This window comes from Halichoeres trimaculatus, unplaced genomic scaffold (genome assembly GCF_033239565.1).
Source record: "Halichoeres trimaculatus isolate MK-OKI-2021-1 unplaced genomic scaffold, fHalTri1.1 fHalTri1_scaffold_4, whole genome shotgun sequence".
NCBI classification, from domain to species: Eukaryota; Metazoa; Chordata; class Actinopteri; order Labriformes; family Labridae; genus Halichoeres; species Halichoeres trimaculatus.
In genome coordinates this window covers 5,668,441-5,689,498 of record NW_027437182.1, presented here as the reverse complement: position 1 = coordinate 5,689,498, position 21,058 = coordinate 5,668,441, and the positions used below count along the sequence as shown (strand labels likewise).

The 21,058-nt window shown below is 43.2% G+C and overlaps 1 protein-coding gene across 2 annotated transcripts in view; it reads left to right on the top strand.

Annotated features, from left to right (window-relative positions):
• Positions 1-284: 284 nt before the first annotated feature.
• The window catches only part of syde2 (synapse defective 1, Rho GTPase, homolog 2 (C. elegans)), an 81,095-nt gene continuing 60,321 nt past the window's right edge, over positions 285-21,058 (top strand). Inside the window, exons 1-3 of one of the 2 annotated variants that reach the window (XM_074668298.1) lie at positions 285-624; positions 18,302-18,582; positions 20,522-20,933. In XM_074668298.1, the coding sequence (XP_074524399.1) occupies positions 498-624; positions 18,302-18,582; positions 20,522-20,933 (820 nt within the window). In that variant the 5' untranslated portion in view covers positions 285-497. Of the gene's footprint in view, positions 2,449-18,301; positions 18,583-20,521; positions 20,934-21,058 lie in introns of both variants that reach the window. The other variant, XM_074668297.1, reaches the window with a different exon arrangement.

The following is a 21,058-nucleotide window of genomic DNA, read 5'->3' as shown; positions in this document are numbered from 1 at the left end:
TTTTTCTCAGAAATTATAGTAACCAATAATGCAAGTATTTCTTTCAGTGGCCCTAATCCTTTTCAGTTGGGAGCTAAAGTGAAATTTCAGTTATTTTAAAAAAGCTTTGATGCAATTTGCTGTGAAATATTTATGCGCTTGGCCCCTGAACTTTGAGCCATGAAACTATTCCAAACATCCGAGCTGCAAAGACGAGGAGAAGGTGAGGTGAGGCGCTAGAGAGAAAGAAAGACAGGGAGAGGGAGAGGGGACGGCAAAGTGTGTGTGTGTGTTTGTGTGTATGGAGCAGAGAGGGAGGGAGAGGTAGTGCAGTACGCAGAGTGATCCAGGAGTGAGTGAGGCGACAGAGCGGAGGTGACAGCGGAGAATGGAGAGGAGCCCGTCCGCCCGGCGAGCTTTGACCGCGGCGAGCGAGGAGAACCGACACGGTCCTTTCCCTCTGGAGCAAACGCGCTGAAAGAAACCAGGAGGGGATTACCGGGGGGCAAAGGAAAGGAATGGCTGATCCTCTGCGGAGGACTTTACTAGCGAAACTCCGGGGGAAGAAATCCAAGAAAGGAGCGACGGTCGGCGGTGGATACGGCTCTGCTGCGGCTGCTTCTGCGGCGAATGGGGGCCGAGAAGGTAAAGAAAAAGTTTTGCAAACGCAGCGAGACTCGGACGAGGCTCGTCCGGTAGTGTTGCTCTCAGGGCTGGATTGCACGACAGAGAGAATGAGTACGTACGAGAATTGTGTTGACGGGCCGATGGTGCAGGCAGGGGGGGTTGTGGTAGTCCGGGAGAGTCGGCAGGAGTTGGAGTTTGCCGGCGCACGTCCCCAGGAGCGAAGCAGCGGGGGCAGGGTTCGGGTTAATGAGGAGCTCCTGGGGGTCTCACTTCAAAGGGACGTGCAGTTTGTGGGACATGCGTTCAGGCAGGGGCATAGGAGCCATCACCAGGGGCCAAGATCCGGTGGCCAAATCACGTTATCGGCAGGGGTCCCGCTTGGAGGACCGCATGTGCAGAGGAAACACTTCATCTCGGTGCAGAAGCAGTGCAGCGTCGGGGATTCAATCGGGTTTGGGGACAATTCTAACCACATCTCGCACCGAGTGAGGGTAGAAACACAAACCGGGGTGAGTAAACCTGTACCAGGCACAGGGACCGAGCCTGGAGACGGGGGGCTCTCCCGGCACATGGCAGGCACAGTAGTCGCTGCAAATGAGCGCAACGCCAACCAGACTTTTGACAACAATCTGGAGAGGAGCTCGCCGGTTTACGCAGCACTAATTCATCCAAACTGTGCGTCCAGGCACGCAGAGGAGAGCATGTTGATCAGAGAGGTGGAGAGTTATGATCCTGAGTACGCAGGGGACATGAGAGGGCCTGCAGGTAGTGTGCAGAGCCCCACTTTCTTCCCTACAGAGTTAGAAATCTGCGACATCAATATGACAGAGGCCTCCCTGAGATACACCTTAGACAGCGAGGATGATGATTACTATGATAATGAGATTCTGCCTTTTTATGAGACTGTCAGAGCAAGAAGCGATAGAGCAGAGGTTACAGAGCTGCAGCAGCCTGGCCTGGAGAAAGATGACAGCAGCAGCAGCAGCGCCCAGGAGACAGATAGACTGAGAAACCAGTTAAAAGAAGCGTATTACCTCCTAATCAACGCTATGAACGATATCAATATGGATGTGCAGCAGGTGAGTGGGGCTCTGACCGAGCAGCAGGCCACCTCCTCCTGCAGCAGCCGCTCCAGGGATAGTCTGTGCTCCAGGTTGTCTGCCAAAAACATAGACAGTGATTCGTGGTCCTCAGGAGGAGACCACAGCCCTCAGCAGGTGTCTGACACTGACTCACTCCTGCTGTGCCTCACAGGGAACCAGGAGTCAGGACTCAGAGGCAGGCTGAACAGTAAGAGTATGATCAACCTGTCTTTCACTCAGGTTAGACCTAAGTTAGCTCGCTCTGCTAGTGATGGTGCTATCAGGTACTCCGAGGAACCCACGTTATTTTTTCAGACTGCAGAAGCTTGTGGAGATAAGCAGGCAGAGATAACAGAAGCTGAAAGAGGAGACGTCTCAGGACCTCGAGGGCTTTACAGCGCCACCAGCAGCGACGAGCTGCTACAAGATCCTGGAGCTGATGAAGACCGCGGTGGCTCGGTCAACAGCCTCACAGGTTCCTCCGACAGCAACCAGGGCCACGACAACAAACAGGAAGCCCAGTCACAAGGGGCTAGCTGCGCCAACAAGGGGCCTGGGGTCACCGTCAACAAGATGCAGGAGTGGATGCACAAGGGGCGGCTGCTGTCCTCAGAGATGAAGCAGCGAATCGAAGGCTCGTCATCATCATCATCGCACCGTGGAGGAGGCCAAAACCAGGATCAGGGGGTTAAGTCTGTCAAGGCCAAGTCACCTACAACCAAGACAAGACAACAACAACAACAGCAGCAGCAGCAGCCAGGTAGGAAGGCTACACGGAGTCGCCTCAACTCCTGTGGATCCTCTAAAATCAAAGAGCTCTCACTTCTGATTGTCATCCTCCTCCACTCATAGTAAACTCCGTCTGGTGGCAGTTCACTCCTCCTCCTCCTCCTCCTCCTCTTCTGGATGCAAAGCAAAGGGACGAGACTCCTCAGACCTCTTTGCTTTCCTTTTAACCGGTGGCGGGTTCTGTTCCTTCACACTAATTTAGGCGCATTTTAACACTGAATTAATCGCACATCAGGCTGTAGGTGGGATCACTCACTGAGTAGATCAGTAACAACTAACTCACTCTGTCTGATAGCTGCGGTGGTGGTTTTCATGGTGGTGGTGGGTGATCTATGTGTTTGTTTATGTACAATGAGTTTCAAAATGATGATCTGTGTGTGTGTTTATATCGGCGTGCAAAAGTGGGAAACATCTGTGTCATGAAACTTGGTGAAAGGTGTTGAAGACTCCGTCAGGGATTAGTTAGGATGAAGTTGGGTCTGAATTTCCCCAGACAGGCCCAACAGAGCTTGTAGTCGAATCCCAGAGTGTTCCTAAAAAGATGGAGCATGTCCATTTTTAATGACTTCTCAGCTCTGTCAGTGTACAAGTTGTTCATTCTGGCGTAGAGCTGCTGTGCTGAGCTAAATAATTGATTTGATGAGATGTCTTTTCAGGCTGTGGAAAGTGTTGATGAGCTTTGTTCTTCTTCTTTTGATTTTTAACAAACTTTAGAAACATTTCCTGTTTGAACTGGTTTAAAGCATTTATTGTTCTCTAAGTTGATGTGCTTTTAATTTACTGTTATCCTCTAAACTTTTTTTGTCATTTAATTGCTAGTAAATGTACACTTTATGATCTAGTCCAGGGGTCTGCAACCTTAACTTTTATAAGAACCATTTTGCCTCAGCTCACCTGGATTAGTCATTCAGGAGCCACAAAATCTACTTTATTTTCACAATAAAGATAAAAAAAAGTGTTTATAAAATTCTTAACAGAGTAAAAAATCTAGTGAATAATTCTCCAATGTCTTAGTTTATATTAAAAAAATCCCCCCTAAAATTGAAAAATTTGTAATAAATTTTCAAAAAGTTGCAAAACTAAAAAAAAAATCAAAAACTTGCAGATTTTTTTTTTCACAAAATGAAATTTAAAAAATATGCAAAAAATTTGAATTAAAAAAATAAAATTAAAAAAGGAAAAACTTGCAAAAATGTTTGAGAAATTTATATAATTGCCAAATTTTGTGAATTTAAAATACTTTTTTTTGTTTTTTAAAAATTGCTTCATAAAAACTGTAAAATTTCAAAAAATTGCAGATTTTTTTTACAGATTTGGATTTTTTCTCGCATTTTCAATAAATTTTCAAATAAAAGGAAATTCAAAACATTTATTTAAAAAAAGAAAAAAGTACACAAATGTAAAAAGGGGATAATTTATTGCAAGATATAATGAATTTTAAGTCAACAAGTTGTTAACCCATTATTTTATTAAGTTTCAATATTTTTAATCAACACACTGTAAGAAAAATAAAAAATCCTTGTTTCAGTAATATTTTATCTAAATCTACAAGGACCCACTGCAAAGGAGTCTAAGAGCTGTTTGCAGACCCTTGGTCAAGTCACTCAAAGACCTAACAAAATTTCAAATTCAAATTAATTGTCTCAAAGTGAAAGCAAAATCATCATTAACTGTTTGTGTGATGCTTTTTTTAAGCAGATGGAAAAAAAAGTCCCATCACAAGATCCATTAACTCTATTGTTGTTCCCTGATTCCTTTAACCACTCTGCAGTGATTTTCACCACTGCCCATTTGAAATCAGTTTTAACTCCTCATTGTGTTGAGCACAGATTTCAACAAGGAAAAATGTAAAGTTACACTTTTTTCTTTAAGAACTGCAGCTAATAGCATCTTTCTTTGTCTACTATGTGTTTGTGATTACCACCGTGCTAGCGTGTCAGCGTGTATGATGTTCTGACACTCTTTTCCAGAGTAAACAGATGACCTGCCATGTGCGCCGGCTTGTTGTTGACTGTCAGTGTGCTCTGCTGCTAGAAATAGAGTGTGATCTGCTGAGCGGAAGGCCCTCTGAGTATGACTTCCAGCTTCTGTTGGCTCATATATCTCTGTCGTTTCTGCATCTCTAGTTAAAACCAGGGCAGGATTCTTCATAGTTTGACTTTTAAAAAACTTTTTCCCTCCACTATTCTTCATTTTTTCCCTATTTTGCTCAGCTTTCCCCTCTCTGTCCCCACTGAACTTTTCCACAGCTGTGGCCAGAGGAATCCAAAGCAGGAGAGAAGCCACTGCAGCCTCTCTCTGTGGTTGTGTGTGTGTGTGTGTGTTTCTGTGTGTGTGTGTTTAAGGGGGGGTTGGGCTGTCATGTTGCCTTCCTCCCCAGTCGTTTGCTCTGGACAGCTCCATGGTAACTTGCATTTTAAAGAGACTCTGGATTGAATATTTAGGATGCCATTCCTGTTGTTTAACTTGTTTGCGTTGTGTCACTTAATTCCTCGCCATGAATGAACAAAATGAAGGGCGATTAAGTATTTATTAAGGTCAGCCCTGGACTTATCTTGCCCCATGTGGGCCTCTCAGGGCCCCACAAAGAGCCATTTAAAAAAAGAAATGCCACAGCTCTGAAAAGGTGCGGTGAATTGCTTGTCTTGGCTTGAAACTCTTCATTGAGTTTACGGCTCTCCTCTTAATTCATGCAAACATCTCGGACTCTAAAAATAGACCGCCCTCTTCCTCCCCTGAGTGTTGATCTGAAATTAAACCTCCGTGTGAAGTCACAGAGTTAAGTGTTAGCTTAATTAGACTGAAGCTAATTTACTCCTGCTCTGACTTGTTATTTAATTACTGTGCAGAAAAAAAAAATCTCCCACGGCTAATCGTGTCACTCCTAACATGTACATGTGTGGGCGGGGAATGCTGCACACATGCATGTCTCTACCGTCGACATGCGTGTTTGTATTTGCAGGTGGAGGATTTATAGTCGTGTTGTCTCGTTGCAGCAGCAGAGGCTTGGGCTGGCAGGCAGGCAGAACGTAGGTATCATGTTTTGGCCACAGCTGAGCTCAGGAGTGGTGCGTCAGTCAGTCAAAGCTGGTGTTGAGACTGAGCCAGGGACACCTGAAGAGGGAAGAGCTTGGAATCCTCACCTGGATCCTGTAAAATAAACTTTACTGGGTGTAGAGACCTGCCAATGAGGACTAAAGGAAGTTTGCAACAAAACAAGTGAATTAAACTTTGGCCCCTTGCCCAAAAAAGCAAAAATTAGCAGAAATTAACTTCTTTTGCTAAATGCTGAAGCCCAAAATTCAAATTGATATCCTAAAATATTCAGGTTTTACTTTTTATCTTCTATGTCTAAGCCCTTTTCAAATCATCAGATGGTATAAAATATGGTTATTGGGGGGTTATGAAGCTAAAGATGTTGGTAACCATATTGGAAAGCTAATTTCAGCTAACTTATGGGTAGAAACAGATAGCAAGGTGCTGCTGAGACCACAACCTCGCAGGCGGGCAAGCCGACAAGTTGGCAACACCCCAAGTTATGCCTAGTTACGCAAAACTCTTAGACCTAACCCAATACGGCCTGGTTATTACACCATTCCTTTAACTTTAATCTGATTAAACTGGAAAAAATCTTTGTAAAGAAAAATTGTGCATGTACATGAAAAAGCAAAGTCGCATTTTTTTGTTGTTTAAAGACAGGTTTAAGGGCCGTTTACAGTTCCGGTTCCGGTTTAAAGGTGAAACGCAAAAGTTTTTATTTCCAGCAACCTGATTTCAGGGACCATATAACTTTAAGTAACAGCCCCAGAAACCAATGTTCCTGCTAGACCCCCAACACAACCCTCAGAGGGACACTTTGTTGGACCATCCCAGGGCGTCTCTCAGATTTCAGACTACCTCAGCAACCTTTGTCAAGAATATAGACAAGACCCTACCCATGAAACTCAGAGGATGTGTAAGTTATGGCCCTTTTCCACTAGTTGTTACTTGTTTTGTGATAGTTTTCCACTAGCCCAGTTCTTTGACCACAGGTTCGCCATAAAACAGCTGGGTGACACCATGTCCACGTCACTTTGAGAGCGACACAACAACTGCAAACAATGAAGGACTTGAAGGTAATAAAATGGCGGGTAGCTCTTGTCCTCTTATGTCCCATCTTGTTTTGGGTGTCGAGCTCATGACTCATTGATGATGACATTGCTTGACCAATCAGTAGCCGGCAGTCTGTGACGTCAAATCTTCTAGCTTGTTTTTAGAGTAGAGCCAAGGCGTGCTAGTGGAAAAGGGCCATTAGACTCAGGAGACTTATGTGGTGCTTCTTCCATTACCTTCAGACTTCAGACTACCCGGTCTGGGTCAGCTGTTCTTTACGTCCCCGTCCTGAGCCACTTAATGGTTCGTCAGGACCTCTTTCTCGGCAAACCAAAAGTCTACAGCCTTCTTAGCTACCAGTTACAACTGCTTCCAGACAACTCTGGAATAACAATCCCAAAAAGCCTCCTTCAGTCTGACAACCTCCTTCAATGCTGATATCCACCAGTGGGTTTGCTGTAGTGACAGGCACCACTAACTTTCAGGCCGCAACCTGAAGCAGCCTCTTCCTCAATGAAGACTTGGCCCCAAGGGTTACATGTCACCAACCTCCCACAATATGCATACAAAATGAATGGCATACTTATAATATAAACTTCAAAAATAGCCAAACGTATTTGTTTTGTAATGTAAGTTTAAGTTTTTTCTAAGTACCCTTTTAACATGCTGTTACTTTGAGGCGATGGACAAATTTCTGATGTGTTGGGGTTGGGAGGCTTTTTTTTTCTATTTTGTATAAACTTCTTGTCTTTTTTCTTTTAATACAGAAAACAAGAAAACAGTACAGCCCAAAAATTACAAACAAAGGTCAGGAGTCAAATTTTTTGTGGATTCATCACAAGTTCCCAAAAGCTACCAAAAAAATCCAGTGAAACATTGTTTTCCTTAAAAAATGAAGTTCATCTCATGGAGGGTTAATTTAACTAATTGTCATTCATTTAATGTGTACCAGGAGGTTTTATCCTTATTTAGAAGTGGAGATTTTAATAAGACTTAAATGGTGTTTGCTTGACTTTTGAGACAGCCCCTAGTGGACACTCGAGGAACTGCAGCTTTTGGCACTTTCATGTTGGCTTAATTTTTTAACACTGAGTTAAATGACTCACCTTTTGGTTTGTGTAATACTGTGATGTATCTGGGGAATACTCTAAAATGTTCCAGTTTAACTATTTATTTTTGTGTGTAGATTGAAGATAAGTGATCACATGATGTAATCTGTAAGGTTTATTAACAAGGAATTGACAGAGGCTAGCTGTGTTTCTCTATCATCAGTTTTCCAGCTAAGCTAAGCTAACCGCTATTGTACAGACATGAGAGACTGATTGGTCTTGGCAAGCAAACGGACACATTTCCCTGAGTGTTGAATGATTCCTTCAAGCTTAAGCGTCAAATCCAGAGCACATAAGTCACGTAGTGCAGCGCTGCCTAACATTAACACACTGGTCACATTAATTCCTGCTTGCTCAGTAGATTCCAAGCGCAGGTGTAATATAACTCTCCTCGGCTGCTGTCAAGTCATGTCAGAACGATGTGGTGTTAAGTTTCTGCCAGATACCTCGTTACTGAGCTGCAGAGCTGTTGTTTTCTTCACATAAAAACACACACGGCTGATGGTTAAGGTCCAACAATTTGTCTTGTTTCTGTGTCTGTTCTGGGACAGATTTATGGAGGATGGTAGCTCTAAAGATGGATCAGGTGATGGAGGAGAAACTTGAGGCATGAGGGTTCATACCAGAAGGGTTTACGAGACGAATGAGTCACATGGAGGTGTCTGCGACTTGTTTGGCAATTAGAAATGTTTGATTATCAGTGAAAGCAAAATGATTGTTTAGTATCTGGCAGCGTCTTACCGGGAGCTGTCCAGTCTTGTTGAAGGACCTTTCAGTGACTGGTTTTGGCCAAATCAGGTCAAACATTTTCATCAGTTTTTTTGTGCAAACACACTGAGACAAGACAGAAGATTCACTCAAAGAGCTGCAACGCTGAAAAGAATTTGGGTTTGAAGCCAACAAACTGAGGAGGAAGTTGCATTAGCGTTAGCATACTTTGCTGCCAGGACGCCTCAGCGGGATGCAAGTGTTGACATGTGATGCAACCCTGGACGATCCCAGCTCTGTAAAAAGAAAAATCTACACTGAGGATCCTCATTAGCATATGAATGGGTGTCAACAGGAATGTATGGCACACTGCAAAAGATTCCCTCTGAAGGCGGGGAGCCCTGAAACTTTGTATACACAACAAAAGTGTTGTCTGTTTGGAGGAGAGAACGAGCTGGTGTGTGCTTTGCACTTATCAAAAGAGGAGAAAAAAGGAAATTCGGGAAATAAAAGAGAGCGTATGGGAAAGTGGATCAAGTTTTGTCTGAGAGGAGAAAAAGATTCAGTCATTCAGAAGATTAAGACGTGGATATAATTGGGTTTTCTGTCAGGCTAACGTGGCACAGGTTCACACCGGCTCATCCAGGGATTGTTTTAAAAAGTTTGCATTCCTCTCTGCAGCTCAGACAAACCCACAGCGCTCCTCCCCGTCCTCCTCTCACTCTCCCTCTCTGTATTTTCTCACACAGACGTGCACCCTTGCATTATGAGCTCCAGCCATCTGTTACCTTCAGGTCAGGGGTGTGACTTTTACGTGCCTCGAGCACATCATCTTCATGCCATTGCTACGCACAGAGAAACAGGCTGTGTATTAAAAGAATCAGAATCATCTTTATTTTGAGTTGTGTTTGTGTGGCATTAGCAGGAAACAAAGTGGTTAGTGTCTGTCAGCCTTGGAGAGGTGATAAATCAAACTTTCTTCTCTTATTCAATACATTCAAGCACTACAGTACCTTAAGGATGGTGGTTTGGCATGGTGGTCATATCAAAGGCCTCATGTATGGAGGCTACAATCCTCAAAGCAGGTTGCAGGGGTTTGATTTAGACCTTCACCAATCCTCCCTGCACAGTTTCCTGCTCTGTCCTCTCCAGCTTTCCAGATAAAGACACAAAAGTTGGAGTGATCCAATATTGATATTGGATATCATCTGATATCAGTAAGTAAACGGGCATGGGATTAAATTGGTCTGCATCTAAAATCTCCCATATAAACACTCTGATACAAGCAGTCTGTTTCAGACTCCACTTCAGCAATTATCTCCAGCAGAGACAAGTGTTAAGGTGCTAGCAAAGTAGCAAGGAGTGATGTTGGCAGTTTTTTTTTCATTTAAGTCTGAAAAAGATGTTGCAGTTTAGCTGTATTGGAGGTAAAAAGGTTGTACTAGGACACCCCTACACAAAAGCCCCGAAAATTCACTCACATCAGGTTTCCTGAAGGCTAACCTCATGTTACTCGTTGAGTAAAAGCCTGCAGCAAATTTAGTTTAATGAAAACTAACTTTAAAGAAAACTCAACCAAAAAAACAGCATTTCAGTGCTTACAAAGAATTGCGTTTTGGCACTTTTATTGCATTAAGAACAAGAAGCAAAGTGACTGTTTTGCATTTTGCTCAATCTATACCCTAACCACTTTTTTATTTTTGATTAATAACCCTGAGTTATAGAATAGAATAGAATATACTTTATTTATTCCTGAGGGGAAATTCAAAAGGAGTCACAGCAAGAAATCAAGAAAACAAAAGTAATAAAGTGCACAGAAAGTGTAAATAGGTCCATAAGAAAATAGATGATGACAGCTTGTCCATCATTGTCCAGTCAGCCAGCCTCCACCTCCACAGGGTCCAGGACTGAGCTTCTTCAGCAGTCTGTTCAGTCTCTGTCTCCTGGATCCTGTCTGCTCACAGCAGGTGAAGTTCTTCCAATATGGCGTTAGTGTCTGATGTTAGCTCCATTAGCCATGTCTATGACTAGCATGATGCTCCTCCGCCTCCTGGTATTCCCTCTGTTGCTGGGTTAGCATGGCTAGCTGGTCCATCTTATTAGAGATAGATCTTACGTTTCCAGTAACGATGGATGGAAGGACAGGTCGATATCATCACTTCTTAGCTCACACCTGAGAACCAGCACGTCGTCCTCACCTCCTTCTCCTCACCTTGTGGGGAACATCAGGCCTAGCACCAGTTAGCGTTGACATGCTACAGGCTGCTAATAGCTGATTTCACATGTTAACAATGCGGCCATGGTTACATGTAGGATCTCCAGACAAACACAGGTGACAAAACCAGTTTAGTGTTTCCTCAAAGAAGACAGAGCTGCTGCAACAGTCTGATGTGTGAAGTCTAATGTGTTGTAGGGTTTTTTGAAAATGTTGGTTTTAAGGGGATTTTTTGTGAGGATTGGGGATACTTGGAGGGAGAGAAGTCTCAAGAGCTGGGGCTGTGAGATGGGGTTCTTGGTCTTGGTGATGGGGGTGAAGAGGCTGGTATCGGATCATTGAAGGTAGTAAGATGGGGAATAGGTTTTGAGGTTGAAGTTTTTGGTTGATTCTTTATAGACGGTTCTTTTCACTCATGAGCTTCAAAACATCAATTCATCATTTTTATTCAGATGTTACATTTTCATTAGATCACGCGAAATAATTTAACTTGAAGCATAAAATTTGGCTAATTTTCAGTCTTAGAAAGAAAAAGTAGATTTAAGATGTAATGATTGCCCTAAGAAATAAATGTAAGAGTCAAAGTATGTTTAAAAATCTTTCATAACTTAGATTGTATCCCATCAGTGGGTATTTTAACAGATCATAAGGCCTGGAAACATCTCGTTTTACATCTCTAAAAAAGTTTTTCTGTAGCCTCATATTTCTGCAGTCTTGCTTCATTCTCCTTTCATTTTATGTTAGACATTTAGGATTTGTAAAAGCACTTCTCCGTGCTTAATATGTATTGCAGGTTGAAGGTTATTTTAAGAAAAGCAGCCCTCTTCATCCATTTTTCACCAGGCTGAGTCAGACAGAAAGCGCTTAAAGTGGAAAACGATGTACTGATGTGAGACGTTTAGAGGACCGGGGAGCGTTGTAACAGTCTGATATTAAACCCAAGTGGAAAAATGATTAAAAACTCTCACATATAAAGTTAAAGCAGCGTGTTGCTCCTCCTGTGTGACAGTGGAAGGAGACGCAGGGAGGCTGTAAATCTGGAGCTGTGGTCTGGAATGTGGCTCGTGTCAGAACACGCTTCCTCTTCCAGTTATGAAAGACCCCTTAAAGGAGATGTGGCATGCCGGCAACAGCTCCACGCACACGTCTCACCTTCAGTCTCCTGTTACCTGATGGAGCGTTGGCAGCAGAGTCTGCAGATTTTGGCTCAGTCCTGGTTGTGAATTAAGTATTTGGTAGCCAACTTATTTCATGCCTCACCGCCCAGAAAATATTTGTGTGGCAGCAGATGTTTTCCTGTAAATCAACCAAAGCGTCAACCTCTCAGATATCTAGTTGTAGTCTTTCTGTCTGTTGTTTTGAGACTGTTGGTCCTTTTAATTCAGTCAACATTAATTTGTAGTAGCAGATCTGATGGTCATCTACCAAAGCTTGAGTGCCCCCTCCCCTAGACTTTCGTAATGTGTCAGCTGACTTCTATACATTGAGACAATAAGGTCAGGACAGCATCTGGAAATGGTGCAAGAGGGGTACCAACAAGGCCATGTTTTGATGAGTTGGGGTTCCAGACTATGGATGTAGTCTTGGTGACGTGTTGTTTGTTTCTGATGAGGTGTCACAAAGACAAGTGGTGGTGTTAGCCATGTTGGAAGCACTGAGTCCAGCTAACTTTAGCTTATTAGAAACTCAAGCACCAAATCCAGAGGTTGGGTTGAGTCTACAGCTTTGATGCCTTGAAAAACAGTCTGAAGTCTGTAGAGCAGGGATCATCAACGTGGTGCCCGTGGGCTCCTGGGCGCCGCAAGAACTAAATAAGGCATGTTCCAAAAAACAGCACTGGTCACAATGTAGCTACTTCCTACCTCATTGTTGTGTCAATCATCAATAATAACAGTGAAATAATTAACATTGACATATGAGCAGTCTCTTCACATAGTATTACCATTTCTACTACGATTAATGTTATTAAAAAGTGATCTGTGGAATTTTGTTCAGGACGTTAGTTTCAGACAAGTAGCCCTTTATGCTACTCATTTCCTCGGTCTCGAAAAAGTTGGTAACCCCCTGCTGTAGAGTCTATCCAAATACAATGGGCGACAATAGCAGTTGAACAAAAATATGCTTGACTTTCCTGTAAATTTGGGCTTCAACAGGGATTAATTGTCTTTTTGGAGTCTGCCTTAAGTGGACACTGGAGGAACTGCAGTAAAAAAAATTGACGTCCTCTTGCTCGGCTTGGAGTGAGGTCTCCACAAAAACTGCTCTCCCTGGTGGCTGGCTGCAGTATAGGTTAAAAAATCCAGCTATCCAGCCCTTTCAGATGAGCTGTGGTCAAACTTTAAAAAATGAATACACCTCGTTGAAATGTTTCCTACGTCTGATAGCTGTGATGATTTGAAGATAACCTTTGACTGTCTTGTATTCAAGTCCTCTTTTTTCTGAAAAGTTTAGTTTTCATTAGTTATACAAGGTTAAAAATTAGGCTTTACGTATTGTTTAACGATGATTGACAGCTGCTGTTCTTGTGTATTTTTTTTTCGGGGATTGTAAAATATGTCGGGAGGTAGAGTCAAGAAGTGATTTAACTCTCCCAGAATCCCTCACAGTCTCTATTGCGCATACTGGCTGCACAACTTCTTCAATGGCTGCACCTGTGACGGGGGGATTTTGGCTTCAAAACCGTACAATGACAAATGGTGGAGCCCACTCTAGATACAGTCTATGTTTCCAAACTTTGCAATAGGGATGTCCCGATCCAATACACTGATTGGCATTGACTATTTTTTGGAGGATTGGATAGTATCGGATTTCGTTACATGATCGGGACTGATCCAGTTTTCAAGTGTTTTCAGCACCATCTCGCTTTATGGCTGCTGTAAATCAAACCGCGTTGCAAACATGTCCGCTGTGTGGGACTACTTCTCTTTGGAAAGCAATGATAGTACAAACAGGGCTCACTGTAGTACAACAATTACAGTACAGGATTAATCAGATTAATCAGCCGGCATCGGCAAAACATATCATGAAAATTTGTTTGGGAGTCAAAAAAATCTGTATTGTGACATCCTTACTTTGCAGTAGTTTTTCTGTTTTTAAAGTTACATTTGTTTTTACTTTTTATGCCTTTATTCAAAGAGGCCAGGTTAGTGGATAGAGCAGGAAACACAGAGAGTGGGCAGTGACATGTGGGTACGAGACCTTAAGTTGGACTCAAACCAAGTCTGCCCACTTGAGGACTCTCGCCTCTGCTCATGGAGCGTGCCAAAGTCTAACACTGGAGTTTGCCTCTTGTTTTGTGGATGTTGAAATCTCATTTTGTGAACCACTTTACAATGCTAGTTTCAGGCGGTTCCTACTTTCTTCTGTTTTGTTCTTCTTTGTGTGTGTTTCCAAAGTTAAACTATGAGTCTGAATTGTCAGGCAGATTTTAAAGAGTTACAAGAACTTCCAGGCTTGAGGAGCTGAAAACAGACCCAGCAGATTAAAACAGTTTGCCAGCTTCGTTCAGCTGACGTATTAACTCATGAAGCTCAGGACACGCTGTATGTTTCAGCTGTTAGTCTGAACATGCTCCACTGCTAATGCAAACACAGTTATTACAGGATGGAGACACACTAAGGATTTTGGAGAAGAGGCTCAGACTGAATGGAGGAAGACGGGGTGGTGGTCTGAGTGAAAAACAGACCAGGTTGCATTTTTGCCCTTCAGGCTGTTTATTATTTCAGAGATTACGTGTGCCTTAAAGGTGGCCTCTGTTCTGGCCACTGAAAGCTGTTTTATATCCCCCAGCAGTGTCTTATATAATCAGCTGGAACACAGAGGAATGCCATGTCCAACAGAAGCAATCTCATTCCACTTTAAATCATTCCTGTCATATTTCCCAAGCGGAGGGAAAACAGGCGCGCAGAGAAGAAGTCAAGTTTGAGACTTGTTATGTTGTAGTGAGGAGAAAGTTTGTAGCTTTTAAAGATGGCAGCAGTTGATGTAAGTCGACATGTAGATGGAGGCTGGACTGGATGTGGAGGCTTTTTGGGGAAAAGTAAATCCTGGTGGAGCTGTGTGCTCACTCTGTGGCACTTTTTGGGCTTTTTCAGTAAAAGCAACCGAGCTAAGAAAACACCTTCGTCTCAATCCGCTGAGTAGAAGTTATGTAATTTGAAACCAGGAGATTTTTTTTAGCATACACCTCTCTGCTGCTTTAATAACACGTCAGTCAAACTGATTCCAAACAAAAGCTGGATGTTTGATTTCGATTGTCGTGAAGTGAAAATATTTTCCCGGCTCTATAATTTGCTGTACGTTGCCTGGTGAAAAACGCATTTCCTCAAGGAAAGGAGAAGTTGTCATTAAAGCATGCGGAGGGGCTCGTCTGAGAGCTGCTCGGGATCAAAACAGTCTTTTACACGAGCCTCCTGTACATGTTACAGCAAGACCCTGCCCTCAGCACAACACACACACACACACACATCCTCTGAGGTTGTTTTTCTCTTGCAGCATCTGCTCATCTCAGGAAGGTAAAGCATGTACGATTATTCTGTTTGATTTTATTTCGTACAAAACAAATTCCATAAAAACTTTAAAGCAGTGTTTCTCAAAGTGGAGTCCCCAAACCATAACTTGGCAAAAAAATCAGCCATTTTTCACAGTATTCTCACCTTATTTAGTTTTTGCTATGAGATCAGTATTCATGTGATGGTGTCAGGTCTTTCAGTTCTAAGTTTGCAACACTAGAAAAAAACTTCAAATAAAAAAAAACACCTTGGTGCGGTGGCGTGCACAGACTCTTAAAAGGGCAGGGGCGAAAAGGGGAAAGAAATGCACACATGACATGCGTTTTTGTCACCCAAAAGAGCAGTTTATTATATATGTAACCACCCAAAAGGGCAGTTAAAGTCCATGTAAAGCAGCAATTACTTTGTGTTATGTTAAGTCTCAAAGTCATGAAAAAACAAGCACTACACTCTGCTGTTAAACGCTGGGGGCGTGTCAGTTCGAGGTGCTGAAACCACGCCCACACGCAGAAGTGGAGCCGCCTCCGTGTACTGTACGCAAGTTTTTTTTTCCCTAGGATGAAATCGGGAAATCCACGCCCCCAACCCATGTGACTGGTTCCTGCGAAGTCTTTCACTTCCACACGCTTCTACCTCGAATGCTCGAATGGTTTTTAAATTTTCACTGCAATTACATCGCCGCTCCCACCACGCTGTGTTGAAAGTGTTTAGTTCATGAATTGAAATTTAACGTGGTAATTCTAAAGTAGTGTGAAATTTTAAATGTTAATAATCTTTGACGCTTTTTTAGTTTGATGCTTTTACTTTTCATTAATCATTTCTTTTTTTTCTGTTAAACTCTGAAGCACTTTGAGCTGCATTTCATCTCATTAAAAGTGTTCTACAAACAGGCCTAGTTTTATTATAACCATGTACACTTCATCATCACGATTATCAACACCATAACTACTAACCCAAATTGCATAACTAGATAATAATACATAGATCTTCAGTTAATAGGATACAGCATGGCTTCCTTGAAGTTGGACTACCAACACTCCATCAGTCAGAACCGTATGTAGCCGAAACGTTTTGGAGAAAAAACGCATCAGCTTTGGAAGGTAGGCGCGCATTTCCACTAGATGCAAAATGGCATATGGGTGATGCTGTTGCTGAGCGTGATTTATGTGCAGAATATTTTACTTTAACATAATTTCTAACCTTTAAAAGCAGACTTTTCAAGTCTTCGCCACCTGGCCGCTAGCAATGCTGACGAAAGATAGCCATTGCTATAGGAAAATATTCAAAATCTGCACGATTTTAGCGCATTTCCTCTTGTTCTGATTTTATATATCATTCTCTGATAGGTAAATGTAAACTACCTGCGAGGCGCCTCATTTCCCTCGGAGACCGATGGTGGCACATGTACTGCACTCGATGTCAAATCAGCATAATTGCACAGAAAAAAAAAGAGATGCTGCAGGAACAAATCACATGGGTTGGGAGCGTAGATTTCCCGATTTCATCCTAGGGAAAAAAATTTTGTGTACTGTACAAAAACAAAACCTACAGGAGCAATGGAAGCTACCGCCAGCAGCGTCATCGGTCAGACCCAGCCTTATCTGTTTGAGCCATCAGAGCCAGAATGTGACTCTGGATCCGACACTGATAGTGCTCAGCTTCATTGCTGAGCTATCCGAAACTCAAAGGCAAGTGGGAAAACCACTGAAGTTAACGACGCTGACGTAATTTTTCCATGCTAGCTGCAGGGGCAGGGCTATGCTAACGATAGCCCCGTTACGTGACGCGGCTATGATTTCAGACCCGCCCGTTAAATCCTGAACACAGAAATTTTGAAATACAGTTTGTGAGTCTAGCTCAACAATTAAACCCAAATGGTTAAAAGACTGTTTTGACACACCCCCTCCCTCCCCAGCTCGAGAGTACGACTAACGGTCACACTACCGTTACATGAACCAGACTTTAGCGGGTATCACACACGCGCATGGTCCGCCTACGTCATCGTGAAGCGTCTGTTTACATGAAGCGCGAGCTTATCAGAGTCAGCACAATGAGACACAGAGAGCACTGCTACAACTTTAAGACTTTTGGACGTACAGTAAGTCGTTTTGACCCGACACAGCCCTCTAACACCCCCGTTTTGTTTAAAATGAGTCGAGAGATACGCTCTCGGCGATCACACGTCATGGATCGCACGCGCTGTCCGTACTTGTGCTCGTGCATGAAGTAAACCGTGCTGAAGCAGAGAAGTGAATTGAGCTCAAGCACAGCATGGTTTGCTAGTCTGACCGTGTCTTAAGAGTATTTTGCCAACCAGGAGAGCACTTTGGCTCCTGAGAGGGCACTTTGGTGTGTGTAAACATGTTCTCAAAGCTAACAAAGTGAAATACTTGGAAAGTATGAATGTAGCTTAATTCTAATTTTGCAAAATACATTATGAAATAGTATGAATGAGCTTTGCAGAAACTTTTTTTAAACTTTTCTTTAATGCATTAAAAGCCCACATTACATTTCTCTCTGCACATCTATTTTACCTCTGGTTGCACTTATTGTCACCCCCATTAACACACACACACACACACACACACACACACACACACACACACACCCATCCCTGCTCTATTTTCACAGCTGTAAACGCCAGCAGTTTCTCACTCTGATGGAAGATATGTGCGCTCAATCCCTCCATCTCCGTGTGATCTCTTCTGAATTCAAAGCCCACATATTCCCGAGGCGTCACTGAGGAGAACAGACGGGAGGTGCCGCGGGGGGTTGTGGTGGCGTGATTGAAAGTTCGACTCCGGTCGTAAAAACAGAAGCACAATGATGTTTCCAAGAGTTATGAATTAAATCAGGACAGAATGAGATCAAGCTGAGAGGTGGATGTGTTTTGTGCTGGTGACATAAAAAGGTGGAGTAGAAGAAGAAAGAAGCGGCGAGAGCGGAAAAGGCTTTAGAACCTGGAGGCATCGCTCAGTGTTTTTCACACCTGTGTTTCTGGATACAGATGTTTTCCTCCTCTTGGCAGCACATGAATACTCCCAGACGAAACTTTCTTCAGTCAATAATTGCTGAAATTATGATCAAAGTCATAATTAGTGGCTTTTTTATTCCAACCAAATGATTTTTTACAGTTTGCCTGAAGTAAAACTTTCACTCTCTCTGTCTTTTCCTCCATCGCTCACTCAGCTTTCATTGAGACTCTCCAGACCAACGGCAGAGAGTTAGGCCGGGCCTGCGAGTCTCCATCATGGCGGCCGCCGCTCACCACCATCACGGTCTCCAAGAAACGCAACTGGCTGCAGCAGAGCTCCCTGGGGAAGAATCACTGCAGCAAGGAAGAGCAGCAGGGAATGCTGGGAGCTGAGGAGGAGAGCGTCCAGAGCTCCCATCAGCCGCCGCCTCCACCCAGTCCTTCTCCAGACCACCTGAAACCGTCAGCACGGCCGGTTCGCCTGCACCTGCCTCAGGTGGGCCTGGATGCTTTTTCTAACCGCAGGAACAGTTTCAAGTTTTTTTTTAAAAACTTTTTCACTTTACTAGAATTTTTATTCGTGAATGATTCAGAGCTCAAGTGTGAATTGTTCAATTTCTTGGCTGTTTGAGCTGCACAAAATTTTTAAGATAGAAGTAAAATATATGATTGATTGTACCCTCTTTAAGAATTCAAGCAGTTTTGAAAAGAAAAAAGATGAAACATGTAGATTTATGTCTTTTTTTGAGGTCAGTGGAAGCTCGATTTTAGGACGTTTAAATAGGGATAGGTACCTTGTCCATTTCCAACGATACAGTACTATGCAATCGGTACTCAACGGTACCAGCTTTTGGTATTTTTGTGTAGGGCTGCAACTAACAATTATTTTAGAAATCAATTACTCTGACGGTTATATTTACAGCTAATCGATGAATGAGGAAAAAGAACATGACTGAAATGAATGTATTGTCATTTAAAGAATCCACAGTTTGGGCAAAATAATAGAAAATACATTGTTAAATCATCAGATTAAGAACTTATTGGGCCAAAAAGGCAAATAAATAAAAATGTGTCCTCAATCTTTTCACCTGCAGGTCAAACAGTTCACCCCCTCTGCCCTACCACTATCTGTAGCAGCTAACGCTAATGCTAACGTTAGTTTAATGACCTCCTGGTGGTTTTCAAACGGGGTGAGGATTTAATAAAAAGACAAAACGAGTCCTAAAAGACAAACCATGTTTTTCACAACATAGAAAGGAGTGTGTGTGGGATTTTGTGTGTTTTGTTTTGATGCTATGCTAAGCTAATCTAGGAAGATACTATGACTGCATAGCTTAGCAAACAAGCTATTACTAAACAGTGGAAGAAGTTAAAGTACAGAAAAGCCACCTTAGAGAGACGTGCACTGGAAGTGTAGCTGGTCTACAGAAATTGCAATGCATTAAAATGCTGCTTAATTATCTGTCCTTCAAAATAAAAGCCCCTTAAAGTGATACTCCGGGATGGACCAAGTTGGGTCCTATCACAAGGTTTAGGGCAGAAATTACCCCTACAGCAGTGTTTTTGTGCAGCAGAAGCCCAGGGGGCACGCACCAAACACCCCCTCCCTGCTCCTCTGCAGGTTTCCTCTGCACTCAGACGGGGCCATATTTTACTTGACCAAAAACACAAATAAACGGACTCCCACCGAAAAAGTCTGATATCGGTCTGCATTCCCGATTTATGTAGAGAATTTTAAGCGCGTTACTTTCACACAAAAACACCGCTAAATAAGACTAGTTCTCATTGTGTTGTAAAACAGCGCTACCTCCGCTGCAGAGCCACAGCTGGCTATGAGGCCCTTGCCGCTTAGTGTATCAGTCCGCGCGCGGCGTACCAGATATAAACAAACACAGGTAGTCTACCAGGACGAAGAGACACGATGAGAACTAGAGCCTTATTTAGCGACCAATTTTTATTTATTTAACAGTTCAGAAAAGTTTACAGTTAAACGGTAACTCTTGTTAGTGTTGGAGATTTATAAAGTTAGAAAAGCCTGAAGTTACCAAAGCACAACTCTCTGTCTCCTGGAAGAGAGAACGTAGATGTTAACTAAATGTCCTCTGTTGTCTGGACATGTCAGTTTCTTTTGGTTGTAGAAATATGTCAGGGGAGATTTTATGAAATTCCCTTAAAGTGTCAGCTTGCTCTACTGACCGTTAATATTTAGAATAAAGCGCTGCACTGGGTTTCCGGCATTATTCTGGTGTACCGACTCATCAAGATGTTGAGCATGCACACCACATGATCACAGGTCAAAACTGAAAACCTGCCCCAACTGTTCAGAAAAGGGAGGAAAAAAATGTTAAAGAAAAAGTTGGATTAAATTAATAAAAATTAGGGTCTCTTCTTGTTCTTTTCAGTAGTTTGATCAAAAATGTTGGCCTCTGTTTTAGGTCAGCGTGGGTCAGGCCAAGTTATCCTCTCATCCTCGGAGCGTGGACCCCACAGAAGAGAACGATGCCGACGATGAAGGTGAGATCTGGTATAACCCGATCCCCGAGGACGACGAGCTGGTAGTTTCCCTCCGACCGACCATCCAGCTCCTGGTTCCCTCTCGAGCAGAGCCCCAGAGGAGGCCGAGCCGGGGTGCTGATGTGGTTCACAGGACCCTGGGGGTCAGCGGTGGTGGCACGGGGCTGGACGTGCTCGGGGAGAGCCTCTGCGTTGGTGGTGGTGGTGGGGGAGGAGGAGGAGATGGGAGTCAGGGGAATGCTGCACATTCCACAGAGGCTCCACATCTGCACAGACAGATGCTCGCGTGCAAACCGCAGGAGGAGGGGGCGGCTTCCAGCAGCAGAGCTACAGGTAAGACATAAAAATGACACCTACGCACCTCCTCACGTTCTCCTTTTACACCTCTTTCTGCTTTTTTTCAAACTTCCTCATTTACTTTTCTCTGGGGCTGATCCTCGGGGCCGTTAAGTGTCTGT